This window comes from Antedon mediterranea, chromosome 1 (assembly GCF_964355755.1).
Source record: "Antedon mediterranea chromosome 1, ecAntMedi1.1, whole genome shotgun sequence".
NCBI classification, from domain to species: domain Eukaryota; kingdom Metazoa; phylum Echinodermata; class Crinoidea; order Comatulida; family Antedonidae; genus Antedon; species Antedon mediterranea.
The window spans coordinates 8,298,849-8,319,829 of record NC_092670.1 but is presented as its reverse complement, the minus strand read 5'-3'; the positions used below and the strand labels follow the sequence as shown (position 1 = coordinate 8,319,829).

The 20,981-nt window shown below is 33.6% G+C and overlaps 1 protein-coding gene across 1 annotated transcript; it reads right to left on the bottom strand.

Moving 5' to 3' along the window:
* Positions 1-249: 249 nt before the first annotated feature.
* Positions 250-9,952, bottom strand: LOC140040898 (uncharacterized). The gene is made up of 7 exons (XM_072087165.1): positions 9,829-9,952; positions 9,029-9,441; positions 8,172-8,800; positions 7,938-8,083; positions 4,692-4,982; positions 3,931-4,380; positions 250-275 (listed from the first exon to the last, which is right to left on the bottom strand). The coding sequence occupies exons 1-7, from the start codon at positions 9,950-9,952 to the stop codon at positions 250-252; spliced, it is 2,079 nt and encodes a 692-aa protein (XP_071943266.1).
* Positions 9,953-20,981: the final 11,029 nt, after the last annotated feature.

Sequence of the window (20,981 nt, the reverse complement as noted above, 5' to 3'; positions counted from 1 at the left end):
TTCATAATTGTTGATGTTCAGATTTGTCGTAGTAGTAGTAGTTGTAGTAGTAGTCCGAAATAATAACTTTCTTCAATTTCAAAATCATATGGTTTCTGGCCATTCAGCAGAAAATCCTCAAGATTTCTTTCTTTAACTCTTTAAAATGTACGTGTTCCTCAATCTACCTTCAATTCCGTTAACTCAAATTTATATCCACAGTGTTCACATTTCATGCTGTTACAATCTATTTTCGTATTCATTCATCAATTAAGATGTCGTTTCTTCACATAAATCTAAAAAAAAATAAAGTTTTAGAGAAAATTTACTGCAACTGAGATTTTAGTCGCGTGCGACTCTACAGCTCACTATGTCGGATGGTCGGTAAACACTAACTCAAAATTTGAGCACGCGACTGCAGCCATGTTTATGGTCTTGTTAGATAAAGTAACCCCTAACTTAAGGGAACACCTTCGGGCCTTATAAAACCCTAATCAGGGGTCAACCCTTAGCTTGCGTTGTTAACGTATCTGTTATGTTTATGAAAAAGCGGGGTCCTAATTACCAAGCCGTATCAATTATAACCAAGCCATATACTATCTAAATTTACGTAAGGGCAAAATTCGGTAAATCGCGCCTTACTTCTAGAATTTTTACTCGATGGTATGTAAAGTTGGTTCGTACTTTCGGTACTAATTTTAACCACATGATGTAACCCTGTTTACTAATTAAATTAAGTTAGATAATTAGTTATTGACGATTAAAACGAATTTAGGTTCAACGATTTGCCCCAAATAGGGGTGTTTTCCGATCGTGGTATACACTGTCTAATGGATGTCCATCTTGAAAAATACCCGCCACAAAAATGCGAGGAGGCTTCGCATTTTCCTATCTCCTCCTACGATAATTGTTTTTATTAGCTGAAAACCAGTTGAACAGCTAAGAGTACAGCATCATAATGTTGAAGACAGGCCGATTTTCTTTAAAATATACTATTTTGATAGATTTAATATACGATTATACAAATGTATTGATTTGCGATGAATGGAACATCCCAATCTCTAAGTCTGCCAGAGTTTGGTTTAACACAAGTAGGTAGATTTATGAGCCCTTGGTTTAACACATATGGTAGGTAAATATATGGGCCCTTTGAGAATAAACTTGCAATACTTTGACAATACTGTAAATACCTATTAACTATTTTTCATTTGAATCGAACATTTCTTACTGTGAATGTTCGTACTGTTAGATGTAATATAAAAATATATACAAATAAACTTTATTACTGAGATTGTGGTTAGGCTTCACTGTTAGATATATAAACACATTATTGTATACAAATAAGCTTTATACTGACAGTTCCCTCTCAACGTTTGTATTAATTATTAATTAATAATTACCAATAATATAAACGTCGTAGTGGTGTATCGTGACATGTACTTTAATATTTCAATCGATTATAACAGTGACAGTTTTAACAAAGTATTAAATCGCAAATGCGTTACTGTATTTAGAGGTATATTATTTATAGGCCTATAAAACATGAACAAAATATTTCGTTACTGAGTGGATAAAGAATATATTTAAAAATTGTTCCTCTTTATCCGCTTTCCCATCCCTCAAACCTAATGTTACATACAAAACACAAATTGGGTTTCTTTAAATGAGTTCAAATCAAAAATTTGGACTCATTTTGTAATAAATTTCTCCTCGGAAGTAATTCCCATGGTGCTAATTTTTGTTGACTACATAAATCATCGTGTCTATTTATTCGTTTCTGTAAACAATAGTACATTTGAAATCGCCAGTTTTGTTACGCTGAAATTACTGTGTATTCGAGAACCAGCTGTGGGCACGACCTAGATGGTACGCGAGCGAAGCGAACGTACCATCTAGTAAATAGTAAATTACCAAAAATCGATTGTCTCATAACCAGCTCTCGCCATTCTGGTTGGTGGAGGTAATTAAAACATTGTATACAAACAAAGTATAGAATCAATATTTCAGTTTTGGAACATGTACCTACGTAATAATGATAACTAGAGGGTACTCCGAGAGTACAAACCTCCGCCTACTGTAAAATTCCCCTACATAAAATTTTACCGGAATATATATATTTTTTAAATTTTTTTATTAGTTCTAAGTGTAAATAGGCTAACTGCACACTACAGTTTGGTGTAATGGTTATGTATCTAGCCTCTCACAGTTGAGATCGCTGGTTGAAGTCCCACTGAGCTTATTTTTTTTTATAGAATAAATGATCACCTATTGTTATTGTACGAAATATTTATTGTTATTGTTGTCAATGTTGTTATTATTCTTCTTTCTGTAAACTTTTTGTGTCAATTATCTAAAAAAGTAAAATAGCAATGATCACAAACATTTTACAATGTCTTTTAAATACTTTAACGTAACCATAATAAGCTTTTCAGTGTGATCACTCAACCGTGACGTTAATAATACGCGATTTTGTGAAATCACACTATCAATCATATCTCCATAATTCATTATCACATATCAATGAAATTCACTACACGTAAACTTCAGGTCAAGAGTAAAGATATTAGCAAATAAAAACGCGCGCCTTTCAAGGTCGTCATGCGTGTGAAATCTCGCGTTAAAAATTTAAAAAGCTCAACATTAAGTTTTGATCAATTTAGAGCATGAATTAGGCCATTTGCGTGTTTCAAAAAATTACTGCGCAAAAAATACGTTTTATGCGCGCAATTCTTAAAAGGCATAGAAAATATAAAATTTGATGTATAAATTACATTCTACTCATAACTCTTAGTACATTCACCGATTTTGAGTCATTCCATCTTAAAATAACGTTATACGAGCACGTTAAAAATGACAAAATGCGCACATTAATTTCACAAAAGTTCTGAAAATGGTGAAAAATAGGTCTTTTTTAAAATGAAAATAACTCTTCAGAATGCAAGATGACCCAATTTTTTTTTTAACTTATTCAGGAAGCCATTGAGTTGTAGATATGAATTCATGTACACATTTGACGTACAAAATGTTTTGACATCAAAAGGCCACTTGAATTAAAACATTTGGATTTTTTATCTTTTTGTGTAGATTATCACATTCAACAGAGCGTATCTCGGTTATTTGTGCTCGAATTTTGCACAAATTTCAGTATATGCTTGCTTAATTATTTATCTTTCCAATAGTGGTTAGCGTTTTCATTTTGATGACGTCATTACGCGTAAAAAGTTGAATAACTTAGGACGTGTAATTTCACCTACACCATACATTTGAATATGTTACAGCTCTTTAGAATTAAAGGTGACCTTGAATATTATAACTTTTTATGAAAGCTGATGAAATGTAGATATGAATTCATATAAAATAAATAATAATCGGGTGTTGCGATGTTATCATATGGCCAGTTGAAGTTAAAAAGTAGTTTTTAAATTTCTTTAGTCAAAGTTATACAAATTTCAAAAAGCGCGCATTGCGCTTCTACGTGCCAAATTCTCTTCCAATTCTTATATTTATTTGCTCAATTCATTATCTTTCGAAATTGTTAACTTTTAGTTGAGTTTATTTTAATAATTCCATCATACCAAAAAATTAGAACATGATGTGTGTCCCGTAATTTCACCTATGCTACACTGTATATAGATATACAGTATATACTGTACATATTGTATATGGCATATAACAGGCACAACTCAGCACTATAAGATAGGATGGCATACATCAACGTTTTCCGATTGTACAGTATGTTAACATATTAAGTGCATGTTTAAAAATATTAATGTCAATCAAATGATAAAAATGATCACCTATAATTCGTCAAAGTGACGAATTAAATTCTAGTTATTATTATTTTTTTATTTCTTTTTTTGTTCTGGTTTTTTGTGGACCTTGATCTTTGACCCTGACCCTTCAAAATGTAACCATGCATTTTCAAATTCCACCTTAGTTTAAATTTCTTACCACAATGTTCACATCCATATGGTGTCTCTCCTGTGTGTGTTCTCAAATGCTTTTTCAAATGTTCATTTTGTTTAAATTTCTGTCCACAATGGTCACATTCATATGGTGTCTCTCCTGTGTCTGTTCTCAAATGTATCTTCAAACTTCCATTGTGTTTAAATTTCTGTCCACAATGTTCACATTCATATGGTGTCTCTCCTGTGTGTGTTCTCAAATGTATCTTCAAATTTCCATTGTGTTTAAATTTCTTACCACAATGTTCACATTCATATGGTGTCACTCCTGTGTGTTTTCTCAAGTGTATCTTCAAACTTCCATTTTGTTTAAATTTCTTACCGCAATGTTCACATTCATATGGTTTCTCTCCTGTATGCATCCGGAAATATTTGCTTAAATTCCCCCTTTCTTTAAAATTCTTCCCACAGTGTTCACATTCAAATGGTGCTTCTCCTTCAAATTCGTATTCGGTTTAAATGTCTTCCCACAAGGTTCACATTCATGTTGTGTCTTTCTTGTGTGAATTTTAAAATGTTTTTTTAAATCATCACTTTTATTAAATTGTTTCCCACAATTTTCACAACCAAACAAAGTTTCCTCGGAGGTGTGAATTCTCAAATCACCACTTTCTTCAGTTCCACAATTTTCATTAGATTCATTCTACGAAGTTTCCTCAGAAGTGTTTCGCAAATTCTCATTTTCTTCATTTCGACAATGTTCAAATTCATACGAAGCTTCTACGGCAGTGCTTCCCGAATTCTCACTTTCGTCATTTCGACAATGTTCAAATTCATTGGCAATGGGTAGTCCAAAATGTTTACTTTCTTCAATTCTAGGCCTACAATGTTCAAAGTCATAATATGGTGTTTGGTCATTTAGCAGAAAATCCTCAAAGTTTTCACATTTAAACTCTTTACTATGTACGTGTATTTCTAAATGTTCTTTCAAATCTCTGAACTCAAATTCATATCCACAGTTTTCACATTTGCATTTCATGTTGGTATTTACACTGTTAAATTCTTCTTTGTTGAAGTCGTATTCATTCATCAATAAATCTATAAAAAAATACAATTGTCAAAACTATAATTCTACTTCCTCCAGGCTATACTTAGTAGTACTATTCATGTTAGCTACACTATATTGCAAAACAAACTTATGTACATACAGTAGTTTTGTAACAGAATAATGTCAAAGAATTTAAAATTGACGTATTCGACTTTAATGTCGTGTATAAAGTTTTTATTTCATTAGAGTACTGAGGCCTAATGCTAACGGATTATTTTGTGATATTAGCTTGCGTTATTTTAAGGCATTTAGGCCTACTATTTTTTTGGGAAAGAAACAGAAATCGGGGTCCTCCTAATTACCAAGCCGTATCAAATAGAACCAAGCCCTATACAATACATTACCAACAAAATATAGGTTATATTTAGAGTGTTAATTGCGGGGGCCAATGCCACATATCAACAAATACGTAATAAGGAATGAAAATCCCTATGGTGTAACTTTCCATTGCTATGGTTAGCTTGATATTTGACCTACTGGTCATATGAAATTGAATAACGCGTTCCCATACAGCTATGAGCCTATCCTTTAAAATCTTATGAAAATCGGCAATACATTTTTTAGTAATCCTGCTAACAATTATAAGAAACACACATGCCGATTGTCTCACCAGCTCTCGCCATTTTGTTTGGCGGAGGTAATTCAAACATTCAAATCAATATTTCAATTTAGGAACGTGTACCTATACCTCAATGATAATTATCGTCTTCCTTAGTCGTTCTCTCGCTGCCACTGTATACAACTGAATGGAATTCCTCAGCAATAAATAGGATCATAGACTGGCAGAAAAGTACTTATTTACGGTATTTGATTGGTTGAGAGTATGATTATGCAAATTGAATTATATATTTAGATGCCGTAAGCAAGTGAGTACTTGTTGAGTAACGACCCGAGACATTATAACCGACCCACTCTACCATTGTGTATAGTGGGTGGGGAAAGGCTTTATCTAGAGCTCAATAGTGGATCGTTACTGCCTTTACAGTAGTTTGTATAACGCCAATTATGCAGAATTGTATTGAAAGTCCACTTTAATTAAATAATTGGATTTAGAAGAGAGTTGTTACCCTCTGGATTCAGAGTGTTACATTGTTGTGTCAATTCTTTTGACAACACGTAACAACATTAAGTTTGGAATATTCTGATCGATTGCAAAACTGCAGCAAAATCAGTTATCTATAATATAACTACAGTACTTTTTTTTCCAAAACATAACCTATAGTGTACCTCTGCTCAATACCTCAACTTCAACATAACAAGGCCAACAGCAATAAGTCGCGTGCTAAAACGCATAGTGATACCGGACCGACAGACCAGGGAAGAGTTAGACAGACCGACCGACCGACATAGTGAACTATAGAGTCACGTCCACGCGACTAAAAATATAAAATACAAACTACTATCTATCTATCCCTTGTTGTGTCGCCATGTGTTTACAAATATACACAAAGAAAATAGTATATTATACAGCATCTAGAATATATATGAATAAAACTTGATTTTATTGTTACAAAAACCGACTATAAAAGAAAACTGTTACTTTGAAATAAAAATCATAGAAAGGCTTTATTACATAGGAAGGCTACTGTACATTATAAATCATAGAAAGGCTTTATTATAATTTTTGACCAACAAAATATCACAAACGAAACAAAGTGTAAACAAAACCAAAAATGCATAATGTTATAATAAAGTAAATTAAAATAATACAATAATTAAGTCCTAGGTATCATAGTACTATAATGTTATAACAACAATTTACTAACTAGTAAGTAAAAGAGTGTACATTTAGAATTGAAAGTGTGTGTGTACTTTAAACAAAACAAAAAACAGCAACACACAGAACATTAACATTTATACAGTACAGTATGTTTTCTCTCTTGTGTGTATCCTCAAATGTAATTTTAAATGTTGTTGAATATTAGTTTTAAATCTTTTCCCACACATTTCATTTATATTGTGTTGTGTCTCTGCAGTGTATATTTTCAAATTTTTTTTTTATTCTCACAATATTCATATTCATTGTGCGAGTTCTAAAATGTTTTTTTCAAAATTCTCACTATATGGGAATGGTTTATAAATATTTCTGTTTATTTTCCCCCAAAAATATTCAAACTTAACCTATTAATTATCACTCGTGTGAATTCTCACATGTTTTTTCAAATTATCACTTTAAATTTCTTCTTATAATAAAGTAGTGTATCTCTTGTTTGTTTTCTAAAATGTTCCTTCAAATCATCACTGTGTGTTCAAAGTACAATTATTTTCCCACAAAATTTATATTCTTTTGTTGCTCTAAAGCTCTGTCTATTTATGGGACAAACAATTGTTAACCATTTATGGACATGTCATATCACTACCATATTTGGGAACATCACACTTTTTTTGTCAAACTAGTTTGATAGTGTAGACAGAGTGTATATTTACAGTACATGCCTTTTAAAATTCATGAACTTCACAAATAAAAAAAAGAACAATTTGTATTCTTTTGACATGGGCCGAAATATCAGTTTCTGAGTGCTTTCATTTTGTTAATTTCCGCCCCCACCCCAACTGTTTTGTGTTGGTGTATTTCTTACATTTTGTTCTGTTTTTCCAAATCACCCCTTTGATTGCATTTCTTCCATAATCGTCACATGGTCTTTCTTCTGTGTGAGTTTTAAATTGTGGTGTGAAAGTATCATTTTGTTTATTTTTTTTCCCAAAGTGTTTATCATTTTTTTGTGTTCTTAAATGTCTTTTTAAATCCACACTTTGTTTAAATTTCTGTTATGTCCACAGTATTCACATTCATATAGTGTCTCTCCTGTGTGTATTCTTAGATGCATTATCAAACTCCCACCATTTAGTTTAAATTTCTTCCCACAACATTCACTTCATATGGTCTGTTCCATATTTTTTATTCTCCATTTTGTTTAAATTAAATTTTCTTCAACATTGTTTACAGTCATATGGTGTCTCTCCTGTGTGTACCCTAAAATGTTTTTTTTTTTTCAAATTCTCACTGCAGCTAAATTTCTTTCCACAATGTTCACATTCATATGGTTTCTCTCCTGTGTGTACTTTCAAATGTTTGTTCAATTCCCCCTTTCTTTAAATTTCTTCCCACAATGTTCACGTTCATATTGTGTCTCTTGTGTGTTCTCTCAAATGTGCTTTCAAAGTTGGCTTCCATTTAAATTTCATAAGGTGTGTTATGTGTTTTTAAATGTGCATTCAAAGTAGCATTCCGTGTAAATTTCGTTCCACAATGTTCACATTCATATGGTGCCTTTCTAGTGTGTGTTCTCAAATGTCTTTTCAAAACCCCATTTTGTTTAAATTTCTTACCACAATGTTCACATTCATATGGTGCCTCTCTTGTGTGTATTCTCAAATGTCTTTTCAAGTCCCCATTGTGTTTAAATTTCTTACCACAATGTGCACATTCATATGGTGTCTCTCCTGTGTGTGTTCTAAAATGCATTTTCAAATTTCCATTTTGTTTAAATTTCTGTCCACAATGTTGACATTCATATGGTGTCTCTCCTGTGTGTGTTCTCAAATGAATTTTCAAATTCCAGCTTAGTTTAAATTTCTGTCCACAATGTTGACATTCATATGGTGTCTCTCCTGTGTGTGTTCTCAAATGTATCTTCAAATTCCAGCTTAGTTTAAATTTCTGTCCACAATGTTGACATTCATATGGTGTCTCTCCTGTGTGTATTCTCAAATGCTTTTTCAAATTTCCATTTTGTTTAAATGTCTTTCCACAATGTTCACATTCATATGGTGTCTTTCCTGTGTGTGTTATCAAATGTATTTTCAAATTTCCATTTTGTTTAAATTTCTGTTCACAATGTTGACATTCATATGGTGTCTCTCCTGTGTGTGTTCTCAAATGCATTTTCAAATTTCCAATTTGTTTAAATTTCTGTCCACAATGTTGACATTCATATGGTGTCTCTCCTGTGTGTGTTCTCAAATGTATCTTCAAACTTCCACTTCGTTTAAATTTCTTACCACAATGTTCACATTCATATGGTGTCTCTCCTGTGTGTGTTCTCAAATGAATTTTCAAATTCCAGCTTAGTTTAAATTTCTGTCCACAATGTTGACATTCATATGGTGCCTCTCCTGTGTGTATTCTCAAATGTCTTTTCAAGTCCCCATTGTGTTTAAATTTCTTACCACAATGTGCACATTCATATGGTGTCTCTCCTGTGTGTGTTCTCAAATGCATTTTCAAATTTCCACTTTGTTTAAATTTCTTACCACAATGTTCACATTCATATGGTGTCTCTCCTGTGTGTGTTCTCAAATGTATCTTCAAACTTCCATTTTGTTTAAATTTCTTACCACAATGTTCACATTCATATGGTGTCTCTCCTGTGTGTGTTCTCAAATGTATCTTCAAACTTCCACTTTGTTTAAATTTCTTACCACAATGTTCACGTTCATATGGTGTCTCTCTTGTGTGTGTTCTCAAATGCATTTTCAAATTTCCATATTGTTTAAATTTCTTACCACAATGTTCACATTCATATGGTGTCTCTCTTGTGTGTATTTTTAAATGCATTTTTAAATTTACATTTGTTCTAAATTTCTTCCCACAATTTTCACATTCATATGATGCCTCTCTTTTGTGTGTTCTCAAATGTGTTTCCAAAGTCAGCTTCCATTTAAATTTCTTCCCACAATGTTCACATTCATAAGGTGTGTTATGTATTTTTAAATGTGCTGACAAAGTAGCATTCCGTGTAAATTTCATTCCACAATGTTCACATTCATATGGTGCCTCTCTTTTGTGTTTTCTCAAATGTATTTTCCAATTTCCATTTTGTTTAAATTTCTTACCACCATGTTCACAATCATATGGTGTCTCTCCTGTGTATTTTCTCAATAGAATCTTTAAATTTTGTTTAAATTTCATACCACAATTTTCATATGGTGTCGCTCTTGTGTGTTTTCTCAAATGCATTTTCAAATTCCAGCTTTGTTTAAATTTCTTCCCACAATGTTCACATTCATATGGTGTCTCTCCTGTTTTTTGTGCTCAAATGTGTTTTCAAAATCCAATTTCCTTCCTTCTCATGCTCACATTCACATGGTGTCTCTCCTGTGTTTGTCCTCAAATGTTTTTTCAAATTCCGATTTCCTTCCTTCTCATGCTCACATTCATATGTTGTCTCCCCTGTGTTTGTCCTCAAATGTTTTTTCAAAGTCTGATTTCCTCCCTTCTCATACTCACATTCATATGGTGTCTCTCCTGTTTTTGTGCTCAAATGTTTTTTCAAATTCCTATTTCCTTCCTTCTCATGCTCACATTCATATGGTGTCTCTCCTGTGTTTGTGCTAAAATGTTTTTTCAAATTCCGATTTCCTTCCTTCTCATGTTCACATTCATATGGTGTCTCTCCTGTGTTTGTGCTCAAATGTTTTTTCAAATTCCTATTTCCTTCCTTCTCATGCTCACATTCATATGGTGTCTCTCCTATGTTTGTGCTCAAATGTTTTTTCAAATTCCGATTTCCTTCATTCTCATGCTCACATTCATATGGTGTCTCTCCTATGTTTGTGCTCAAATGTTTTTTCAAATTCCTATTTCCTTCCTTCTCATGCTCACATTCATATGGTGTCTCTCCTATGTTTGTGCTCAAATGTTTTTTCAAATTCCTATTTCCTTCCTTCTCATGCTCACATTCATATGGTGTCTCTCCTGTGTTTGTGCTCAAATGTTTTTTCAAATTCCTATTTCCTTCCTTCTCATGCTCACATTCATATGGTGTCTCTCCTATGTTTGTGCTCAAATGTTTTTTCAAATTCCGATTTCCTTCCTTCTCATGTTCACATTCATATGGTGTCTCTCCTGTGTTTGTGCTCAAATGTTTTTTCAAATTCCTATTTCCTTCCTTCTCATGCTCACATTCATATGGTGTCTCTCCTATGTTTGTGCTCAAATGTTTTTTCAAATTCCTATTTCCTTCCTTCTCATGCTCACATTCATATGGTGTCTCTCCTGTGTTTGTCCTCAAATGTTTTTTCAAATTCCGATTTCCTTCCTCCTCATGATCACATTCATATGGTGTCTGGTTATGTAGCTTACACTTGTCAATTGTATCTTCACAGAGCTCACATTTTATTTCTTTAGAATGATTGTATAATCCTAAATGCTCTTTCAAGTCACTGAATTCCAACTTAACTCCACAGTGTTCACATTTATATTTCATGCTGTATTCTGTAATCTGAAAGAAAATATGTTGTTAAATTAACTAATAATAATAGACTAATCATGGTTTGAGAATTTTTTTTCACTGATTTGTTTAAAGATAATATTTCCATAAAAAACAACTAAAAAGGCAAAAAGAATGAAACTCTTGTAGGCTAAAAAAATTATAAATAACTATGGAAGAAAACTTTCATAGTTTACAAATTATTTATAATAATACATTATTAAATACAGTACAGTACTGCATTATTATTCCAGACAGCAAAAGCAGGTACTGTAAAGTAACCGAAACTGAAATAGATGCAGCTTGTGAAGTAAAAATTGACTTTTAATACTATTAGGATACGATTTAGTTTTCCCCACCTGGAATTGTTTTCAAGGAAACAAAACTTTTTACTTATCGTTCATCTAAAAGCTAGAATGCACTTATATTACTTTAAACTTTAAAAATATGTCAATAACTTCATTCCAAAATACAATTAATAGGCAAAATTTAAACTTAAAGTTTTGTTTTCTAAAATTGATTTCTATTTTTATTAGGCTTTCGCTATCTGTAGAGCGATAGCTTATTGTTATTGTCAAAAATTTCAATTTTTGTGCTCATTTTTTGTTGCATGTAGATCTAAAAAACGGCGGTAGATGTAGAAACTTGGCCAGCAGATGCGCGTATATATGTAGTTGTGCAAGAAACTTTGGTTTAATGAAAATATTGTCGCGTAGATTGACTATAAATTGAAAACCAATAGATATTTTAAATACCACTTGACACATGTATGCTTCATGTCAAGGGTCATCTTCCTGTATCATCAGCAAAATTTTCAACATTCGTATTTTCGTGCGTACTGTAAGCACGCTTTGAAAGTTAAAAATGCTCAAAATGAATTTCTAATCAACTTTCTATACGTTTCAGGACTTTTTACGCCCGTACGCAGCATAGAAAGCCCGTTTTTGCGCTTGAATATTGTTTTTTATAGTTTTATGATATATTGCTTTCATATTTGATGAATTATGAATGAAAAAATAATGACACACGGGCACGTCAAACATCGTATGGCCACACAAATGTAAAATATAGGAATTTTGTCTCTTTCGACACAGTTCGTCACATTCAATAGAGCGCATATCGCATAAACGTTATCAATTTCCTTTCAATTTTCAATAATGTTATTACTTAAAACATTCTCCTTCAGACACATGAACTTTATTTTTAATTTGAAAATTTCATCATATTCAAACAATTAAATAAACGTGAGCGGTGTAAAATCAAAACTAACCGTCAACTAAACCGTCTACAATGCCAATACAGTCAACTGTTGACGCTTGTTGAACAATGCTATGCTGTTTGTACAATCGCTGTGGTGCAGCTTACTGTAGGCTAAGCCTAATAAATAGCATATGTATGTTACGATGCATTGCGGGATAGCCTAACTCGTCACCGTGACGAGTTCAAATCTAGTTTCTCTATTTATAATTTTGATTACTCTTTTTCTTTACTTTATTATGTTTGTTATAATTTCCAATTACTGCACCACTTATTTTAACAAAAACATTTAAACAAATGGATTGTTTTAATACTAAATTTGTGAACGGTATGCATTTTTTTTTATAACAAAGGATTCAACTCCAGTGGAATAGTCACTCAAAGATGGCTGGTAGTGTACCATATGACTAAAACGATGTTGTAGTTCTTTAATATACTGTATATATATAATAAGGCTGATATAAATACTTATTATATAGTCCGGTATAGGCTCAGGGGGATCAGGGTTTTGTTTGGCCTCCCACTTCATTCACTACAGGCCTAGTCAAGCCTTAATAAAAAGAGATTATTCAATTTAAATCGACATTCATTTAGCAAAAGACTTACGAATATATTTTACAAGTCAATAATTACAACCAAAACCATTTATTACTATTAATTATTAGTTTTACGCTTAAAAATACAAATTTGAACTACCAAACACCAAGACGTTTGGATCTTTTAAAAAGAACTTATGGAACGCCCAGGAAGGATGTACAGTATCACCTGGCGCATGCGTGTACGTCGTGTAGGCCTACTTCGCCCAGTCAGTTAGTCTAAAGTGGATGCACGAGTTTATGACAGGCTCTTTTTAACGATAACAGCAGGGAGTTGCCGTATCATCTGTGGTGGGTGTGTGCGAGTGTGTCGTGGTAGGCCGCAATGAACTTTTTTTTAATTTCAATACTTTCGTCCGTATGTCTGGCAGTGTCACATTCTTCAAAAATGGCATATGGCGCTCTATAAATAGTGAAGAAATTACACCAAATTATATAGTCCAGAAACACGATTTATGCCCATCTAGAGAAAAAAAATCTGTTCCACTAAACAATTTAAACAATCCACCACGCCATCAAACCTGGTTACGGACCTGGTAATGTCCTATTTTGATGCTTTAATCTCATGAATGATTTATGATTTTTCTGCCTGAGACGTCCAGTAATAGAAATTTCGTCTGCGGCGCTCCATATTATTAGTATTACTAATAATAGCCATAGATATATTTTCCTGAAACCAGTGGTGGCGCCAGCGGGGGGGCTACGGGGGCTCTAGCCCCCTCGTCGGGGGGCCTGGACCCCCCGTCGGGGAACACGGGTACTTTTTGTCGGGGAATATACATACAGTAAAAAACGTTCGCGTTCACTTCATATAGCTTCAGCGCCTAGAAAACCACGACGTTCCATTGACCGTGAGAGTACGTCAGAGGGCTATTATGCACTTTTATGCATTCATTATTGCCAGAGATCTAACTACTAAACAATAGCTAGTACGCACTTGTTTGGCGGTATCCCTTTGTACGAATCGTTCACCGTTGGGTCAAGACGCGTGATATCATGTTCCATCCAGGGACCAAAATGTGTAATGTAGTTATTTTCCAGGCGAAGTTTACCGACGGTTACCGAAGGGAACACGGGTACTTTTTGTCGGGGAATATAATATACAGTAAAAAACGTTCGCGTTCACTTGGTAGCTTCAGCGCCTAGAAAACCGCGACGTCTCATTGACCGTGAGAGTACGTCAGAGTGCTATTATGCAATTTATATGCATTCATTATTGCCAGCGATTTAACTTACTACTAAACATTAGCTAGGTACGCACTTGTCTGGCGGTATCCCTTTGTACGAATCGTTCAACGTTGGGTCGAGACGCGTGATATCAAGTTCCATCCAGGGACCAAAATGTGTAATGTAGTTATTTTCCAGGCGAAGTTTACCGACGGTTCGGGTACTTTTTGTCGGGGAATATAATTCGTTCGCGTTCACTTCGTAGCTTCAGCGCCTAGAAAACCTCGACGTTTCATTGACCGTGAGAGTACGTCAGAGTGATATTATGCACTTTATATGCATTCATTATTGCCAGCGATCTAACTTACTACTAAACAATAGCTATAGGTACCCACTTGTCTGGCGGTATCCCTTTGTACGAATCGTTCAACATTGGGTCGTGATATCATGTTCCATCCAGGGACCAAAATGTGTACTGTAGTTATTTTCCAGGCGAAGTTTACCGACGGTTACGTCGTGTACTGTGTTTAGCCTACGCTACACTACAGCAAAAACGAATTATGTTAATTGTTCGTATGTTCACCAATTTTTTAATTGACAAGTAACCTTCTGTACCGTGGGGCACCTAAAATAAATATTTCATCCATTACTAAACAAAAAAACATGCCATTTTCGCTTAGCCAACATCTTATTATAGCTAAGTTATTAAATTTTCAATGTCCTGTATGTCATGAATTTCTCACCACTCGGAAGTCCAGATGGTACGCAGGCATACACTTGGGAGGAATAAACTTATTTCCCCGACTGAAAAAGGTACGCTTGCGTTTTTTAAGCCTCTGGGCCTGATGTTTCCAAAGTATAAAATGCAATTTTTCGAAGACCTGCAGCTCTAGTTTTAAACATTTTCTTAGCTCAGCCCCAACAATAAAGCTGGTCATATTTCGAAGTACAAGAAGTGCATTTTCCGGGACCTAACATCTCTATTTTTCAAACATTTCTTAGCTCAGTCACAACCATGACAACTTATATATTTTGTTTCATGTTTTGAAGTATAGTAAGTCCAATTTCCAGGACCTCCAACTCTATTTTTCTAAATTTTCTTTGAACTTTTATTTTTTAAATTGAAAAATATGGATTGAAACAGTCATCGCGCATCGTTTTTTTGCACGCAGTATTTTATTTATGCATTATAACAAATGGAAAAAATGGCTACCCTAAATCTGATTAAAATGACCTCAAATGACGCTAGAACGCGTTGCTTCCGGGGGCTTCCACCGGGGGTCCTTGGCGGCCCCCTGACCCCCAGCCTTGTGATGCTCGCATATCCCCCGCGTCGGGAAGATCCTGGCGCCACCCCTGCCTGAAACTGCGAAGGTCGAGCGGTGCAGCGACCGAATACGTAACACCACGGTCGATTTGAATTGCGACCTAACTGTACAGTAGCACTGATCGGTTATCATGTTACTACTATACTATTACTAGCGAAATTCTAGCTGCTAGGTAGTAAATTAATTACTTAACCATTGAGTAATATCACTCCATGAAATAACATGCCTAGGAGGCCTATACCTAGAAGTAATGTATAGTAACTAGCATAGCTACCTTAACTTAAATATTCATCAATCATTAGTATTGTAAGTACATTATATTTACAGTGAAATCAAACACTATCTTTGGTGAAATCAAGCCGTTGAAATGTGTATGTCACGTGTGTCTCTATTCTCCTCACACCACGTGTCGTGTGGCGTGGTGTGACGTGTATCCTCAACCAAATATTTTTTTATTTTTTTTAAAGTTTTTCTTCAATTGCTGCTATACTACCCTCTATAGACCTTATTTTTTATTATGAACTTTGACATAAATTACTAGTACATTAATACGCTGTCTCATTAGTTTACTTATCAAAATCGCAATTTTTCAACTTTCGTCTATCAGTTATCTATTGAAAAATACACTCTTAGAAGGATTGTTTCAAGAAGGTAAGTTTAAAGTGATTTTTAACTACTTTAAAGATTAAAAAATCATCCTAGGCATAGCCTAGACTAGTACATTTTGTAGCTTGAAAAAAAGGGTGTCACGAAAGCTCAGACCCCCTAAGACCTAAGATCACGAAAGCTAAGACCCAACACCTAAGATTACAAATATTTATCTTTCGCACCTGCCTTGTATTTTAACTCCCAACATTTATTCTGAATACCACACCTTAGAATTGGCACTTTCATGAAAAAGAATCACATAAAAAGTAACAAATACATTTTTAAATTGATGATTTTACAGACGTTTTTCTCGCACACAAAATGACTAGCCTACAGTACAGTAGGCCTACCCCATGGGCCATGTTCAATGTTTTTGTTTCTATGGAACGTCAAAAGAGCAAAAATTATATAGAGGGCTGAAAACTCTGTGGAGTCCATCTACAGTGTGGATGGAACAATGTAAAATTAAAATTGTAATGACAATAGTATAATCATGCAAGTACGAAGAAATAAATACTGGCAAATAAATTTTAATTTAAAAATCATGATAAGTTTTTTTGTTTCGTTTTCTTTCTGTTTTTATACTTGTACTATTATTGTTGCTCTTTTGGCGCTCCATAGAAACAAAAACATTGAGCATGGGGAGCTCGAGGAGTTACATTGTCATTACAGTACAAAGAAACACATCTGTAAAATCATCAATTTAAAGGATTTATTTATTTGTTATTATGTGTTTCTCCTTCTGAAAGTACTTATAAGTCCTAATTTTAAAGTGTGGTGTTCAGGATAAAGTTAGTCAACAAATTTGGAGTCAAAATACAAGAAAGGCAGGTGCGTAAGAAAAACATCCTCTGAAGCAACACAATGGAGTAAATATATACCAACAAACAACCCGTCAAGTTTGTTTGTTGTAAAGAAAAAATATACATTTACTCAACGGGCGAAAATAATGTGAGTTTATCTATGTTTTGCGGTAGTATTAAATTATATTTATGGTAATAAATGAAACCTACTGTGTTTAAAATTATGTATGGATAAACAAGTATTGTTTTTAAGCTGTAGTATATCTTAGTATTGTAATCTTAGGTGTTGGGTCTTAGCTTTCGTGGTCTTAGGGGGTCTGAGCTTTCGTGGTCTGAGGTTTCGTGACACCCTTGAAAAAAATGAAAGCTGACAGTGTGCGTTGTACCTGTATCAATGGCGCTTTGTTTAATTAAAGACCCCTTCCCTGCAATTTTGGACGTTTTTTGGAAAATAATACATATATATCACTTTAAAAACATTAAACCATGTCATTCCTTGTCTTAAATGTACGTTTTATGGTAAATTATGATAAAAAGTGAGAAACAATGCACTACCTAAGTAGCTCGCGGCGATCGACCTCTCTCGTGGACGGTCTTAGGCCTAGCCTAGCTAGGCTTAGTTTTGTAGGCCTAGCTGGTAAACATCGGTAACGTACGAACATCGTACGCGAGCTATATACCTAGCCTGGCGTTGTATAGTTGCTGCATTAATTGTCTTTCTATTTTTGCCAGACTCCGTTGATACAAATTGGGGAAAACCCGGTATTTTCGCTGAAAAGTTAGGAGTCTTCCATTTGTTTTGGCCTCACGATCGATCGAAAAGTGGGCGAATTACAGGTGAAAAACAAAAATATCAATCCGCGCGCAATGCATTTTGGGATTTATAGCGGGCCGCTATAATTATTAGAATCGACTTATTTTTCACATTTTTAACCGTTTAAAGACGAAAAAAGTTATCGCAATAGGACCATATAGTATTATTTTTACATTAAATATAGTTTGTGATCTTAAATTAGATCTAAAAAACGTAGGGAATGGGGCTTTAAGTGACTGCTGGACCAAATAGTTCAGAATCATTTTTTTTACGACCTCATTTTTTAAAACTGGCAGTACAAAAACAGCATCTATGTGCAATAGGCATTATTAATATTGCTTAAATGGCCTAATTTGTTGTTCTATTGTTAATATTTTTATAAATAGAAAATATAAATTAGTTAGAATTAATATGAGTGGATCTTGTTGATTTAATTGGTATTAAAAATTCCATATTTTAGGCTTGATTTGTACCCTGTTTAACGTACCCCTAAAGCGTGAATTTCAAAATGGCTGCCAGCCTATTAAAACATATAGGCCAAACTATAAAAACGGTCATTCTTGCCATCTAATTAGTTAAATAGGTTTAATTATGAATAATTACTAAAATATGTATGTTAGTCATCTGTAGAAAATACATTTTTAGTGTATATATACCAACAATTGAATTTATAATGTCATATTTTAATAATGTTAAAATTATTGGGGTAAGTGGTCCAGTGGGTATTGGGGTAAGTGGTCCAACCATTTTTGGCTTTAAATTTACATTAAAACACTCTAAAACAGTTAGTTATGCCGATGGTGTCATATGCAATTATGAATTATTATTATTATTTAATTATGATATTTTTGTTTGTTTTATGTATTAATTTTAATTATTTTTAAAAATTTCTATACATATTTCAGTATGGTTAGAACATACAAGCCCACAAAACGGGGCGCCCAAAATAAATGGGACATAGAGTCAAAATGTGAATGCAGTGGAGGCCGTAAAGAATGGGGAACTGAGTTGTGAAGCAGCAAAGCGCTACGGTGTACCAGACAAACAGACCTGTATTACCAGTGAGTGAATATAGCGATGATGATGACACTACACTTGCGCAAAGTGCAACATATTTTGACAATGAATCGTGGACATCATGTCGCTCATGTAGTGCATGGTATCATGATGAATGTACTCCAAGGACAGATGCATACATTTATTTGCACAAACTGTATAAATGAATATGGGTATGATGATGATATCGAATGAACTTGCAATTGTCAAAAGCCATGAATAATACTGTGAAAAACTTTTGCGTATGATAAGCTATGTTTAAACATGAAAAATTTTATTAAATGTCATGTACAGTTCATGACTTGCTTTTGTAAATATGTTATGATAAATAAAAAACAATATTCTGTCATCAAAAATTGTTTCTTTATGTATTTTGTATATTTGTCCAGTTACCCCACTGTCGGGGCAAGTGATCCAGCAGAGCAGTCGTCACCAATTAATTCAAATTAATTAATTCCAAATAATTAATCCAAAATAACTTTTGGATATAAGTAACCAAGTATATAGACCATCTAATCATGGTATTTATATTAAGTTTTACTACCACTGGCTGTATTTATTTTATGATAAAAACTCACTAATTGGACCACTTACCTCATCCTCCCCTATATTATTTCGAAAATTTTACTAGAATGCAAGGAAAAATAGAAAAGTGCTCGGAGATGGTTTGATAGAATAAAAATTGGACAACCTACTCACATAATAATATCAACTTACTGAAGACCGACCAAGTTGGCGATCCGTCTCAATTCATTGTCACTAGCCGTCAGCCATCTGAAACACATTTCTTCTATGTTATAATTATTTTTAAAAAAATCCATTTTAGGCCTCATTCTTTTTTCAATTATAGGCCTACGCCTTTTATTGTTTTAAATTAAGAAATTTTATAGAAATGTCTTTATGAAAATGTTATTTCTTAGGGTTTAATTCAAGCTGCTTGCAAATGAAAATAACAATTTCTACTGAGTGATCAGTGATGAATATTGTAACTTTAAATTTAAGTAGCAAATAAAGAATAACTTTGCCTTTGCATCATATACCAAATTAAATATAATTAAAATAGCAATAACGACATAACTTAAGTGTGCCTGTGTTGTCTTTTGTGTAATATATTTTAACACATTTAGCTATCGTAAAGAAAAATCGGTGCGATTAGTAAAGGCAAACAGAGAATGGTATAGGACATTTTCAATTTATTGTAGTAGAGGGTTAATAAGCGTTACAGCCACAAAATTAGAACAATAAATAATAAAAACCAAAGCTATATACAGATGACCGCAATAATAATAAATAAATATTAAACCCGTTTAAAATGTAATTATTGTAAAATAACATTATTCGTTTAAAACCTATGTCATAATATCAACCTAAAAATGATGTAACATTCATAGATGTTCTTTCCTACAAGAAATCAATCAAGGCCAATCAAATTAAAACTTATTTAAACAAGGCCAACAGCCATAAGTCGCGTGCTGAAACGCATAGTGATACCGGACCGACAGACAGACAGACCGACAGACGGACCGACCGACATAGTGAACTATACTGACCGAAATTACTGAACATGTTTAAAAATGTTGAAATGTTTAAAAACATTTTTATTTTAATTTACACGTGCGTAGCCTGTAACTTTTGACGTGCTCGTATAACGTAATTTCGAGTTGAAAAGTAAGTCAAGAAAACAGAAATCGGGCAAAAAGAGTGCGCAATAACATTTAACGCGCAGTGCGCGCGCAAAAATCTGCGCACTCATGGCAATTTTGTAAACGCAAAAAATTGTCTGAAACTGAAACTGAAATTATTTCATCGAAAATAAATTTTGAACATTTTAAGCGCGCATACGCATGCGTTACATGCGTTACGCACGTAATTGTATTGCCATATGATGATTTATGCCCTGAAATTTATGAGTAGCAAATTTTATTTAATTGTGATTAATGGTTGTTAAGATATGATTACCAACGTGATTTCGGTAAATCGTGCGTAGACCGCGTAATTTTTTATTGCGCACCGTGAAAACATAACCACATCGATTCCTGGCCATAAGGAATATTCTGTGAAAAATTGACTTAGCTAGATTAAACTGATATCAAGATAAGGTCAGAAAG